This window comes from Triturus cristatus, chromosome 12 (assembly GCF_964204655.1).
Source record: "Triturus cristatus chromosome 12, aTriCri1.1, whole genome shotgun sequence".
Taxonomy (NCBI): Eukaryota; Metazoa; Chordata; class Amphibia; order Caudata; family Salamandridae; genus Triturus; species Triturus cristatus.
Genome location: NC_140595.1, coordinates 769803337 through 769819027, shown reverse-complemented (window position 1 = coordinate 769819027; position 15691 = coordinate 769803337). Strand labels below are relative to the sequence as shown.

Genomic DNA, 15691 nt, shown 5'->3' with positions numbered 1-15691 from the left:
AATGTCGTTATTAATATGGGTGATATTCACACTTTAGGTGGCGATTCCTAACTAAGCAGGAAATTAAGTGATTTATAAAGAAATTCCCTACAGAACCAACTGTTCTCCATACCAAATACTTTTGTAAGCCGTGAGCTAAACTTTGTAGCATGTTGGTGTAAGTGTATTCATTTTAGATGTATTTAAATTTTATAAATCATTTTTACTGACGTTGCTTCCTGTGCTGTCATTGATGCCAAAGTTTGTGACATCACTTCCTCGATTCCATCACACATAATAATTGATTCTCACTTAGAATTTAAAGTTCTGCATTTAATGGATGGCCTGCTTCAGAAACAAGCAGCACGTGTCCCCAAATGCCAGGAGGACACAGCCTCCAAAACCTGGCTCACTGCAAGCAGAACAGAGTGCTTTTTTGTGCTACAAATAAAAACTCTGCCAAGGACACATGGTTATAAAAAGTGTCTCTTTATTCGGCACACACGTTTGCTTGAGACACAAACAAGTTGGTAACAAAAAATCACAACTTTATTTTTCTTCCCTGAAAAACTGAGAAGAAAAACTATTAATGAGTTTGGAAAGACAAGAGAGGTGGATAAAAACTGGTCTGATCAAAAACCTCCAAGCTTTTTACTAACCAGGACACCATGGGTGAATTTGGGAAAAGGGGTGATTCATTGGTCAGCAGCAGGTCTTTCTCCAGGGTCTGTAGAGTCCACTCTTTCAACCAATCGCAGCAGGTGAATTGTAGGCATGCTCTCAATTCACACATGGGGGTTGCAGGTGCACCGGACATTGCCTTTAACTAATTGACTCTGTGTAAAGTTGAGCAGTAAAGGGAACTGGTCATTTATAGGCTGTGCTAGTGAGGAGAGGAAGGGGACAATCAACAAGAACACTGGATTGTTGGTCAAGTGCTTGCACACAAAGGTGTGATGAGTACAAACATTGAAGTCCGTAAAGTGTGAGGTGGTTCATAGGGTTACATTTCGTGAATAGTGGTTTTCTAAGTGTGCAAAGGTAAGAAGGAGTGAAGGTCTTTCAGCCTACAACCAAATTATTCATCGAGTGAAAAAAAAAACAATTCCTTGCAAAATTAGGTGAAGTGAGGATTTATTTTATGTCTCAATGGCCCTGAAGATCCTAGGCAGTGGCACATCCGGTTGAACACATTGGGCAAGGCTGAAAGAAAGGGCTCAAAGCCTGCGTTAGGGCTCAAAGCCTGTGTTAAGGGTGCAGGAGAGCGATAAAATCAGATGTTAAAAAGTGTTCAGAATGATAACTTCAGGAAACACACCCCAGCTGCTTTGCAAACAGGCAAACCGACTTCATAGCAGGGAGAGGTCCATCTTGCCTCTTTGTAGCAAGACCACCATATTGCGGAGGGTCTGATGGTTCCAGTAAGGACTCATGAGATAGGCTGCACCACCCATAGAGGCAGCTCCACCTGTCATTAAGCCCATGACTAGTTGCTAGTTCTGTAAGTCTTCCAAAAGCAGTATGGGCCCAGTTTAGGTGCCATTTATCGCACCTGATAACTATACCACGGGGTACGTTATTGATCAGTTGTTACAAATCACACTTATTACGAGTTAGTGGGGTATAACATGCGGATTTTGGGGTTTATCCCGTATGCTTTTCCCTTGTTTAATTTCGTCAGGTTTGACTTGCTGAAATTTAATGAAGGTCGAGGTACTGACCACATCCGATAATTACCGGATGCATTTAACGCATTCGATAAATATCGGATAAGTTAAATAACTATCAGCTCGTAATTCCTACCCGTGCATAAATAGGGGTTTACACACAGGTCAGAATACACCAACTAACTCGTAATCAGGCCTAAAGAGGCAAGAGAGACAAACGCAGATAACATTTCTCTTGTCCTGAATTTCTGAATCTGCATCCTGGCTAATAAGAGTATCGAGCCCGGACACATGCCATCATTTATGAACTCTTTTATCCTGGCTCAAGACATTCTCATAGTTTTCCTAGTCTAAGATGCCCTTAGGACTGATGCTAGTGAAAAGGTTTATTAAGTAGGGCATTTAGCCTCACCATGTATTCTATTAGAGAAAGACCATACCACAGTCAGAGTAGTTCCAACTCTCATCAAAAACACGTAGTGAACAAGCATCTACTGCTTTGGCAAAAAGCGTGGCTAGAAGTTTTAGCTTCAACTTGAATACTAATAAACATAAATTAAAACCAGTGGCTAAGGCACTAAACAAAGTGAGTTTTTCCCCTTTCAGCTACAAATCTTTGTTATTTATTTTACTACAATGTTTTGCAACTTCACAGCACTTGATGGGGCTTGTGGGCGAAGATGTAACTTTCTTTTGGAACACAAACCTAAGGGGAATGGGTGTCAAGGGAGTGGTCTTCTTCTGTTTCCGCTCCTGGTGTCCCATCCCAATTTTAGGCACGGTAAACCCAGTGCCGAGCAATGGTCCAGGTCCAACCTCAGTCCAAGTGGACAACGTCTTTAATTTCTTCGTACTTTATGATGAAGTATGGGTAACACTGATCATTGTCAAAAATCACATAGATCTGTGGGTCCCTCAGGCTGTCAACGCACGAGTCATAGAGGTCGCTGGCGGAATCTTCTGGCACAAGGGCAGGGGGTCGCCTGAAAGTGCAGATGCCAGGTGTGGACTTCCCAACCAGCACTTTGGAGAGAAAGACATAGTGATGCCCAGTGGGCGAGCAGGGCGCATATCGGTGAGAGTACTTCGCTTTCCTGGCAAAGTAGCTGCCCTGTCCATAGATGGTGGCGTGCTTGCCAGAGAGGCGGGGATCAAAGTTGTGTTTGCAGATAGCATCGATTGAAGAGTGTGAGGTACCGTGGAATAGATGGCGCTCGTTGACAAGCCGTTCCTGTTCGGACAACTTTCGAGACATGTGCTCTTTCTTCCTGTGGAGCAAAAGAAAATGAGTAGAGTAGCATCTTTTGGGCAGATATTGCATTGAACAGAACAATGTACAACAGATTATTTCAAGAATGAAATCGGAATTTATGGGCCACCAACTCTGGCACGGTACCAGTTCACCATCGTAAATATCAACCAAGCCGTCTACCCAAAACTCAAAGGCTGCTAATCTCGCGCCACCAGGCATCGCTCCAAGCATAACCTCGATCATTGGTGCTTCGTGGTCCACTGAAACATACAGTCTTCTGGACCCTCCTGAAAATCCCTATCACTGATTCTAGACATCTTAGGTAACTTAGAACTAATGTTGACCTTACCATGTGCAAATAAGGTCCCTTTCCACTTAGAAACACACCAGTGACATTCTGTCTGCATGTCCCCTCTGGCTCTCATCCTGGATTCCATAAGGTTGGCAGCAACAGATACTCAGCTACATCTCTCCTGGTGTAGAGTCAACCATGGATGCATCACTAAACAAAAAAGGGCATCTAGGTTTCTATTTTTGAGACTGCTCCTCAAAGACACACAATTGCCAACAACACAGCTTCCATCTTCTTCGAGGTGGGCATAAGACAAACAACTTTAGCACAACAATACTAGACTGTAGCGATCAAGACTAGAGGTGTGCAAAGCCTCACAACTCCAGCTAGATTTTTTTTTGCGTATGTATAACTATGTACACACAATCTGCAAGCATTCCAACTCCTTGATGTCCCATCCAAGAGCATATCGGAGCAAGAAACTAAAGATTTTTGCCACTCAAGTGAAGTCCTGTGAAATGAGCCAAACTCGGGTTAACTGAGCAAGTCCCATTTTCAACAATTAGGCATGTGTAACAAAATCTACACACAGTCCTTCCTAACAAACATCAAACAACAACTGTCCACTCAAAACCACTCTTGACCAACCCCTCCCCATCTCACCATTCTCATTACAACACACTATACCCCACAATGCACTGCAATCAATTAAACACCAGATAATTAGCAGTATCATAAGCACACCGGCCCTTCCCAGGAGCCACTGCACTACACTGTTCCAAGCAACAACCACCCACACCAGAACTCTCCTTTGGCTAAGTGTTTTTACTCATGCACCCGGCCACCACCACAAATGCCCATACATCAATATACAAGACCATCAATCCGCTCAACACTCTAGGGTCCTCTCACTACAATCCACACAGGCAGAAAATGCATCCTGCTAACCTACAGATTAAGGACGACTATATCTCTCTAGACCACACCAGTGAAGCAGCATGCCCTCTACACAACACAACGCCCCCAGCACTACAGCTTATTCTCAAAATATTTGTCATCTCCCAGAAACGTACACACCTGATCTTTCGCTCATATACATACATATAAACCTTACAGACACACACAACCACCTCACTCTCCCTAAACAGGAAGTATCCCAGCCTCAATCCATGGATAAAAAATTCAGTTCCTCTTCTCTGCTCCACCCTAACAAGTAGATAAATTGCACAATAAGTAAACTTCCCACGCCGGTGAAGACATACAGGGCACACATATAGACTGAAATCTGGGAACCCTCCTCCTCAAAAATTGTGGTCTTGAAATGTGGTCAACCACTAACCCCAACTTGCATTAGCCAACTAGCCTATGAAGAACTCTCAAGGCTCAACTTCTTTCTTCCACCAACTCCTGAAGCAAGGCCACTTACGAACCCAAAAGAACAAAACACTATATATGCAGGGCATGTGGTTTCACTGTAACTCCCCCCCCAGCCCCCTTCCTTGCCCGCCCCCCTGAAGGGGCATTCTAGTAAATGAAACAAGGCTGGGGAAACATGTAAACCGGGAACACAAGATAGGATCAGACCAGTGTACAGTAGTACATATAGGATTGTCATGTCCTTTAGGCTAGTCCTGTCATGTATGCCCCCTTTTTACATACATTGTCCCATCCACACGACAATAACAGTTCTAAATAGGTGACCTTTTTCTCTTTGACACCAGGCTCTTATTTTTTTATCATAATCCCTGTACCAGACGTACATAAACATGTCCTCAGCCACTGCGTAATTATTCTGTATAAGGGTCACCTCGCTGTGCATGATCGCATTGTTTAGAAAAACATTTATGATTGTTTTCAAAACATATCGGTTCTAGAAGAAACCCTGGAGTGGCCACTCTAGTATATAAGACCCTTATTCCCCCCTGCAAATTAGAGGAGAATTTCTTCCACACTGACACAGGGTCTTGCATGCTGAATCTTCGACACGCAGTGGTCCGACATCCCTTGCGGGGTGTCATCCTCGGAGCAGAGACGGGGTCCTTCATTCTCTACCATCAGGTGAGGGGGTTGGTTCTTCACTAGGGGATTCTTAGCCATACACACACACACACACACACATATATATATACAACAACAAAAAGACAAACAGCTGACTTAGGTCACGCACTTAAAATTCCATATGTCGTCCATATAAGCATACGAGTGCCACAACTTCCAGTATCCGCTGTTTAAAGATACTTGTTTTACAAAAAGTCCACAAAAGAAGGAAGGTGCACTCTATCACGAGTCATACAAAAGCCAACACTTGTGGTAGAAAATAATTTCTTCTTTTATTTGTAGTCTTGGTTAAAAGGACATGCACACAGCCAACGCGTTTCGTTCCCTTGTGCCTTGGGAACTTCGTCAGGGCTGCAATAATTATAGAAACACCCACATAAATACACATATAAATCACAAAATGTAAGACATGCACATAAATAACAATTATAAAAAATTATAAAAGGATCAAAAAACATCACAGACTAAGAATGTGTACATCAAACACAAACAGAAAGAAAGCCTACAGTCATAATCAAGGTCAATTTTTAAGATCTGTCTGCGCAAACAAAGTGTGACATCTAGAAGTAAAAGCGCCTATGTATAGTTCCATCACAAGAAAAATGCTTTCTTTCTGTTGTTTGTGTTTAATGTACAAATTCTGAGTCGGTGATGTATTTTGATCCTTTTATATTTTTTTATAACCAAGACTACAAATAAAAGAAGAAATTATTTTCTACTACAAGTGTTGGCTTTTGTATGACTCGTGATAGAGTGCACCTTCCTTCTTTTGTGGACATATATATATATATACACACACACACACACGTGCATATAACTATACACATATACATGCTACATCTACATATCTAGGCTAGGTACATTTAGGCAAAATATGCAGGGCGCGAATTATAGGAGTTTGCAAGTGCTACTGTCTTATCTGAACTGTACATCTTCTTAGCACTATGGTACAAATGTATCTAATGTTTACAATTTTAGTACTTGCGATTTCTTTTGTATGCTTCTGTCTCCTGACTCTCGCAGCAAATATGTTTTACACAAGACTGACGCTGGACCAATAAAATACTTATTGAAGCGTCCTAACCGCCATCCTGTGTATTTTCTGAGAATAAGTAAGCATGAGTGACTGAGCAAAAAGTACTGTACTCTTTTACACGATCCCTGAGTAATCAGGGTTGTCATGTTCAGTGGTTACCATAACTACCTCCACCACTGTAAGATACAAGGGGGGGAGGGGGTAGTGCCACTGTAGAGATAGCTGGTCAAATGGCTGATGTATCCTGTGGGGGGTGTCTGGAATCAGTTTGGACACCAAACCCTCAGTTTAGGTCATCCAAAACATGCAGGTCCTGGGGATTTCTAGGAACTACATGACAGGATCTCCTAGAACAGCCTGGAAATACCTAGTGCTCAAACAGGAATTATGGACTCCAGTCAATATCACTAGATACCAACCCATCATTCGAATTTCTACCAACTAGATTCGATTTGGCAGAACACTGCGGTGCAGTCATTTGCTACAGCCACACCGTCACTAAAAGAGTTCAACACAAACTACCCGCAGGAGGGTAATGGAACTGAATTAGCATCAGGTGAATGGCAGCTGACACAGATTAGGCGGAGAATCACAAGGCTGTAATTTCCACTGCAAACGGCGAAGTGGAGACAACCTCACTACTCACTCCAGTCACCCGGATAAGATTGGAAGGTTGCAAGACTCATCTCTCCTCATGGAACCTTGCCGTGCAGACAAACCACACCCTTTGAACACCCACATCAAAAGTGTTTCAGGAGGAGACTTCCACATTGGAGATCCTCTGCTGGATGAATCACAACCAGAGATCACAGTCTGAAGAAAATGCCACAAAGCTACATAACTGGTAGATGATATGGTATACAAACACCCACTAAAAGAACACATCAAATAACCTCTGCTGATCTCATCTCGTTGGACTGTTATGGTACTCGCAATTTTGACTTCATTATTAAAAGTTGCAATCCAATTTATGCTGGTCTCTTGACTGAAACCATCCAAGGAATACAGAAGGCCCAGAATTATGTAGAAATCATGTGCTCACTCTTTTTTTCCAACCGCACTACCTCAGACGTAAAGACTTTGTAGTGTCTCCAGAAAGTGGAAGCTTCAATGTGCCCCAGGCTTTTCAAGCACTTATTTCTGCCTAACAAGGTAACGTTTTCCACAAATATCAGCCAACCAGATGCGTTCCTTCAGCTTCCGAGGCCACTACCAATCCAGCCAGGGTAAAGTAATTCTAGAGAAGCCTCTAAACTCTACCCTTTGGAATTCTCCTCCCACAGTTTGAGATGTGTTAAACCTGGCAGACTCTGCAAGGTCACCCTCAAAATGTTTGCCTCCTTCCTCCTATTATTTCTCAATTCGTTTTTGCTGGCATTAGAAGTCATTTTACCACTGCTAACCAGTGCTAAAGTGCTTGTGGTCATTTCTTAAAACACTGTAGAACTGGCTTCTACCCAATTGGCATAGTTAATTTACTTGTAAATCCATAGTAAAGTTGCACTACATGTGCCATAGGCCTATAAGTTAAATGCTACTGGTGGACCTGCAGCACTGATTGTGCCACCCACAGAAGTAGCCCTTTAAACATGTCTCAGGCCTGCCACTGCATTCTGTGGGTGCAGTTATAAACTCCCATTTTGGCCTGGCAAAATAAACCTTTTGCCAGGCCCAAACCTTACTTTTTAATACACGCATGTAACCCCCAGGCGAGGCCCTGGACAGCCCAGAGAGTGCAGTGTATTCAAAAAGCTGGACATGTCCTTTTAAGTTTTACATGCCCTGGTAGTGAAAAACTCTTCAATTCGTTTCTCACTACTCCAAGGCCTACTTCTCCCATAGGATAACATTGGAGTTATCTTATTACATTTAATGAGCTGCAATTTCCAAATGGGAGCAGATTCTAAGGTCATGTTTAAGGTCTTTGGAACTGTAATGACAAATCCTAACTTATGGTGAAGTTAGATTTTAAATTACAATTTTAAAAATGCCAATTTTAACACAACTGTGTATAAAAGAAGGACCTCTGACACCATCTCTTCAGTACACTTATGGATACTCTGCCACGAAAAAGGACTGCTGTGCTGCTACAAGGACTTCCACTCTGTTGGACTCCTACACTGAAGGAACTGCTGTCCTGCTGTGCTGACCTGCTGCCTGGGAGGAGGAACTGGACCTGCAACCTCATCTTGAACCCAAGACCCCAGAGTGACTTCAAGGGCTAGTCTGCTGGCCTCCTGAACTGAGCCTTGCAGACATAAAAGGCTCCCAAACATCCTGCACCAGCCCCTGGACACAGCTGCAGTGAGTTCCTGACCCCCAAGTGGTGCCCCTCAGGTTCTGGATGCTTGGTGTGACTGAGTGAGCTAAAAATCATGTTTTTCCAGCTCTTTGCGACCAGATCAGTTTGCATCGAGACCTCGCAGCTCGCACCACAATTCAGTGCGAAGCTCCGTCAGCTCGACTTCACGCTCCAGCATTGACCACTGCGGGGGACTGACAACGCGAATCTCCAGCAAAGCCCGCCTGCGATGCCTGGCCTTGGTGGTACGTACACAGCTTTCCTCGACACTCTCCCTGCTCCTCGCGGCTCAACCAATGTGAATGGGACTCTTGGCATGGACTTTCAGATGGTAAACTTCAGAGATCCTAACCCACTGACTGTAGCCGACCTGCACTCCACCGTGGTTGACGTGAAAGTGTGACTTTGACCCAGTCCAGCAGGACCCGATAGCCCTGGTCGGTGCTGTTTGGCACTATTTTAACCTAAAATCTTTTTTAGTTTCATAACTCCAGTTTGGATTTGATTTTTGTCGTTTTGGTCTTGTTTTATTTATTAGATCTTGCTCTATTTTAATGACTTAGTGTGTGATTCTTTTTGTGTGGTGTTTTTCACTTTACTACTGTTGGAGGTAATGTGTAAAGTATTTCTGCAACCCTTCCAAGTTAAGCCTCACTGCTCTGTGCCAAGCTACCGGAGGGTCGAGCAGAGGCTTATCTGGGGTTTGCTTGTGTCTTACCCTGCCAAGGACTGTGGTAGCTGCTTGACCAGGGGTCACACTCCAGTCAACCAACAACCCCATTTCGTACAGGACGTAAGCAGCAAGAGAAGGTGACTTTTAAAACTTTAGAAAGATATCAGAAAGTCATCTGTGTACATACGGTGCGGGTGAATAAGGTTAGATTACCGACTAGAGGCATCTCCATCTTGTCCCTTGACAAACCACTTCTGATACTCTACAGAAGTCTGAAATCATCCTTTTCATAGCAACTTATGACAAGTGAATCCTGATGTCGCCTGTCAGCACCTTGCTCGCTCTCGTGTTGCACGCTAACAGTTATCTGGACGCCATTGACCACTTATCCTGTGTCTGGCCCTTTGTACTGCACCAACACACACTGTCTACAGCCTTATCTTTCCTTCTCACTCCCATGGTACGCACTCTACAGGCACACACATTGCAAACGCAGCTTCTCCTTTTTGACCTTAAAACAGTGCACTGCACAACGGGCCGCATTATTTTATATTCCAAATCAGCACTCTGGAGAGGCACTACATTCCCAGCTGAAAAGAGCACCATGCATGCCTATTCCACCTCTGTCCTCCAGCTAAGAGACCCTACAATACCAGAAATGCTGCATCGTTCTTTTCCCAGCGGAACCCAATATCAGAGGGAATGCATCATGTCTCCTTCCTGCAGTACCCAATACCAGAAACGCTGCATCACTTCCCCTCTAGTGTCATCTAATATCAGAGACCGCGCATCATCTCCCCTCCCACTGGTACCAAACACTGCATCATCCCCTTCCACAGGGACCCATTTCCCAGCCTTAAGGCACCGCCTTTTCCAATAGACAAACTGTTCATCAACTCCCGGCTTCCATTCACCTCCAAGCTGAGAGGCCCATTTTAATTTCCCGCCTTTTCCAATAGACAAACTGTTCATCAACTCCCGGCTTCCATTCACCTCCAAGCTGAGAGGCCCATTTTAATTTCCAAGAGTGGGAATACCTCCAAGAATTAAAGCAAAAGCAATAAGGATGGAAGCAATTACAACTGGATCAAGGCGAATGAACCCTATGCGAGGGTCCCCAGTGTGCTCGCCCTTTCACTCACCGTTTGTACTTGTCCCACAGGAAACAGTTCTGTACTCGTTGAATGCTGACGATCATGTACTTGGACTCTGGCATGGTCTTGTGGAAGAAGCTGTAGATGAGCCGGTAGCCTCGGTCTTCAAAGGACATAGGAACCTGGGTGAAGTCCTTCATGAGGTCAACCTCAAGCCAGGTCTCGGGGTAAGGCTGGTACACACAGGAGATACTCGAGGCCTGCGGCGTAAGTAGCGCAGAGCTCTCTAGGTAGTCTGTGCCAGACAAGGTGCTAAAGGAGGGAGTGAAAGAGTGAAATATGAAATGGGCTACCCGCATACCAACGTGCAAACCCACTCTGATGACAGGCATTTCTGCAATAAAAAAAAAAGTATACAAGAAGGAAGCCAAATTGGAGATAGTCACTTAGATAGACAAAGGGGTTCATTTGTTTAAATAAAGAAGCTAGAGATGCAAACACCTAAATGACACAAGGAAAGCGCCATCTTGGGCATGACATGCAAGCAAGAAAGAAACCCAACTTGGAGACATTCATCCCTCAGAAGGTGTTAACCAGAGATGACAAGCAAGGAGAGTCACTGAAGGAGAAGATGCAGCAAAAATAAATAAAGCCACACTGGCAAGCCAATAGAGTTTCAGATTAATGGGTTTGCCAAAGGTTGTTTCTATTAGCACTTAGATGCACTTTATTTCTTATATTTACAGTAGGGAAAGAAATGGCCGTTAGCCATGCTGGAATGGTGAAGTTTAAATTAAAAAACTAATTTTAAAAAAGGGGGAAAAAAGGGGGAAAAAACTAATGCGGAAAACCCCACACAATGCCTGCAGGTGCACCGTGGCCCCAGCGTGTACATCTGTCGTTGGATACAGACTTGCATGCGAGCCAGTGGCGGAGATCCTGGAATGGCACTTTAAGAAAATACATCCAACGATGGCCTATCTGGGCTAGCGCACATGCATCGCGACGCACCAGCAGCCATTTAACTTTTTTTTTTTTATAAACACTTCACTGTTCCAACATGGCCATTTCGGAATTGTAAGGTAAACACGTTTGTTCAGGAGTGCAAAGAGGAAGCAAACGCCCAGGTGGCCCCTTGCAGGTGCTTAGCCAGCAACAAAATAAATAAAGTTTTAAAACCCAGGGGTGGGGAAGGCATGTGTGGGAGAAGACTGGAGAACAACAGACAAGAGGGGGGAGAGATGGATGGGAAGATGGGGTGCAGGGATCCTCGAGGGAAAATAAAGCAATTTCTGCCCCTGTGAATGTGTGTGTGCAAGAGTGAGGGGCGACACTACTCTTTTAGGCTATTCACATGCGGTAAATGTCGTGGGCTGATACCAACGTTGATTGACAGCCCCGCCAGCCACTGCCTATGGCCACAGCAGCCAATGGCTGAATGGGGCTGTCGGAAAACCCCCTGGAGTCTATGCATCTGTAAGTGTGCGTGTGTGTGTTGCTTGAGGACGTTAGCTCTTGCCAGACAAAGCAAGCTCTCTGTTGACCAGGCGCACAAAGAGGGCGGTGTGTACAACGAGGGAAAGCAAAGAGGCCTTCTGTTTACCGAAGCTGTGGGAGCAGCATGACAGGCGAGCAGAAGACGGGGCGGGCGCAGATCTGCCTCTTGGTGCCCGTGACCAGGTTCTGCTGGTAGCCGGCTAACAGGTCCAGGATGTACTGGTACTGAAGGGTCCGGCAGTGGGCCTCCCGCACTCCGTTCCGCAGGGCCTCCTCGATGTTCTGCACAAAAACCTGAGGGAAGAAGCAGACAGTGATTCACTTCGCTGCTGGATATTAGAGAGAAAGTACATCTTGTGACACGCCCTGCACTCTGGGCGTCGTTTGTTTCTGATCTCTGCGGCGGCTGAAGTGCTGCTAACGGGGTTTCTGATACAAGTGCTCTGCTGAAGTAGGAAAACATTTCAACTCCGAACTGCTATGACTTAAGTCTGCTAAAACTGTGCCCAGAGCTGCTGCTGCTGCGGCTGTACAGAGAGCAGGCCGGGCGTGCAGAAGGGAAGGAAATACTTTACACACCTGACCCTAAAATGGATAACGTGCTTTTAAAAGTGTGCCTAGGCGTAACATGGATTACAAAATACGAATTCTGGTAGCTCAGGAAAGCGCCATTAAAACAAAGTCAACAGTGTACAAACTATCTGATCACAAAATAACAACAGTAAAGTTAGATTTCTATTACCCATAATCCTTCTACTGATTTGGGATTATGAAGACACGTTGAGGTTTTTACCAGGGCACTTCAGTGGAAAGAAGCGTTTCTGGGAAGACCGAATTGTAAGGGGGCAATAGCCCAGAAGTTAGGGGATTACTTGTCTTTCGTGCACTTACACCTGAAGAAAGTGCCGGGCTGTACACGTCTCAGTTAGTAAGGAAAGGATATGCCCTGCTGACCACAGTAGCCCCCCCACCCCTCCCTTGGTGGCCGTGATGATGGAGAAACCATTTGATTTTGCTGCATAAAGTGAACTTCTTCATAGAAAACCAATTCATCCTTTAAGGGTCTAATGTTTTAGGGTCCGTGGGAGCTGAGCGACCACTCGCATCCCTTCCACAGGTTAGCAGGTCTATGTGCCACATATGTAAGGAGTTGAAGGTGCAGAGAAGAAACCCAGAAATGTGAACCTGCCAGAAAGGAGCCCCCTGACCACAGAACCCACAAACCTACCCTAGAGCCGGACCCTTAAGGAATCGCTCCTTGCTGTGATGGCGGATGGAGGTTGTTGGGTGCATCGAACATGGCTTGTCCCAGTGGCGCAAAATGGGTATAGGAGAGAGACTCTGAGAGGCTGTCTCCCAGGGATTAGATTTGTGCTGCCCTCCTGGGGAAGCATTTCTAGTTCTCCTGCTGCCAAATTATTGTCTGCAGCGAGAAGGATTCTCCAGCTAGGACCTGATCCATGGCAGTACCCAACCCTTGCTGGCAGTGGCCGCCCGGATCTAGTCTATTTGAACATTAAAAGGAGACCGGTACAGAAGTGGCATATTCAACCCCTGGGAAGGGATGTGAAGGGTGTTGAGAGGCTCTGCCCTGGATCACCTGGCACCCCCAAAAGCAAAATAAAGCTTCTCATTAAATACAATAATATATTTATTTTCAGTCAATGTCATACACTCAATTTTCATTATTCACTCTTTCTTATAGAATCGCCTTCGCTACTCTGTGGATCTTCGTTTCTTTTGTTCCCCTTTGGTATTCGTAAAATAATCTCTAGGATAAACTGTTCCTTATGTTTATTCTCCACATTGCGGGCTGTGCAGAGGGCACCGTCTCTTCTGGCAGAACTGCCTACTCCCTTCCCCATTATTACAAGACCGCCATTTTTAGAGAAAGACGTTTTGCATCAATATTTTGTTTGCACAAGGTTTTTCTTATGCAAAATAACACATATCACCCTCAAGACCTGGTCGCTCTCCGATGGGGGTGCCTACTGTTAGCCCAACATGGCGTAGCAGCTTTTGGACACAAACGCTGTGTTGTGCAACTAGCTGGCGATAAAACGCAACATAAGCGGCACCACTTGAATAGTAACTGCTAGGTTTCTCTGCGTTCAAGGGCTACTTCACAGAAAATAAAGTGTTAAAGAATACGGTCATTAAAGCGTCACTCACCGGGGAGCATTCCAGCCACTCCAAGGCTTCCTTGAAGTAGTACTTGTAGACCGTGTGGAAGGAGACACTGGGATCTGCAGAGGTGCTCAGGCGCCGCACACGGTTGAAGTCACTGCTGTACCAGACCAGCATAGAGTGCAGGTCAATGACGAATCTCACGCCCCTGTGAAATAAGCAAATGTCAGAAGAGACCACCAGGAGTGTGGGGACCAGACAGAGAAACAGAAGAGACTTTCTGAATGCAAGAGGTAGGGGAAACCTTCCCAGTCTGAGCACATGTATTCCCACACTTGTAATGCAACTAAAGAGCATTGTAGAATTCAAAGATGGTCAATAGAGTAGCAAAGTTGACTTCTGGCAAGACATCGATACTGGGACCAAGACATCGATACTGGGACCAAGACATCGATACTGGGACCAAGACAGCGATACTGGGACCAAGACATCGATACTGGGACCAAGACATCGATACTGGGACCAAGACATCGATACTGGGACCAAGACATCGATACTGGGACCGAGACATCGATACTGGGACCGAGACATCGATACTGGGACCGAGACATCGATACTGGGACCGAGACACCGATACTGGGACCGAGACACCGATACTGGGACCGAGACACCGATACTGGGACCGAGACACCGATACTGGGACCGAGACACCGATACTGGGACCGAGACACCGATACTGGGACCGAGACACCGATACTGGGACCGAGACACCGATACTGGGACCGAGACACCGATACTGGGACCGAGACACCGATACTGGGACCAATACACTGATACTGGGACCAAGACATCAATACTGGGACCAAGACATCAATACTGGGACCAAGACATCAATACTGGGACCAAGACACGGATACTGGGACCAAGACACTGATACTGGGACCAAGACACTGATACTGGGACCAAGACACTGATACTGGGACCAAGACACTGATACTGGGACCAAGACACTGATACTGGGACCAAGACATCGATACTGGGACCAAGACATCGATACTGGGACCAAGACACTGATACTGGGACCAAGACACTGATACTGGGACCAATACACTGATACTGGGACCAAGACATCAATACTGGGACCAAGACACTGATACTGGGACCAAGACACTGATACTGGGACCAAGACACTGATACTGGGACCAAGACACTGATACTGGGACCACTGCTCGGCCTAACTTTAGACAAAGCTTTTCAGTTACGTGTTGGAGTAATCTCTGTTCAGCTGAGAAAGGGGAACAACCTTTACAACGCAACTTTTACAACGCACTACCTTTACAACGCATTTTTTACAACGCATAATCCATTACAACGCATAACATTACAACGCATGACACTACAACGCATTTTTAAAAACTACCTTTACAACGCATTCCATTACAATGCATACTACCATTACAACGCATACCATTACAACGCATAATATTACACTACACTATCCAACACTTACCCTACTGTTGCACCCCCTGGAGTTAGAATAGTAATTTTTACCCCTATACTATCCAACACTTACCCTACTGATGCACCCCCTGGAGTTAGAATAGTAATTTTTACCCCTATACTATCCAACACTTACCATACTGATGCACCCCCTGGAGTTAGAATAGTAATTTTTACCCCTATACTATCCAACACTTACCCTACTGTTGCACCC

At 45.1% G+C, this 15691-nt stretch overlaps 1 protein-coding gene across 1 annotated transcript in view; it reads right to left on the bottom strand.

Annotated features, from left to right (window-relative positions):
* Positions 1-452: 452 nt before the first annotated feature.
* LOC146782786 (protein mono-ADP-ribosyltransferase TIPARP-like) overlaps positions 453-15691 on the bottom strand; it is a 78792-nt gene continuing 63553 nt past the window's right edge. Inside the window, exons 3-6 of the mRNA XM_085639516.1 lie at positions 14023-14185; positions 11957-12144; positions 10402-10665; positions 453-2914 (exon numbers count right to left, since the gene is read on the bottom strand). Coding sequence (XP_085495642.1) covers positions 2464-2914; positions 10402-10665; positions 11957-12144; positions 14023-14185 — 1066 coding nt within the window. The 3' untranslated portion in view covers positions 453-2463. The remainder of the gene's footprint in view (positions 2915-10401; positions 10666-11956; positions 12145-14022; positions 14186-15691) is intronic.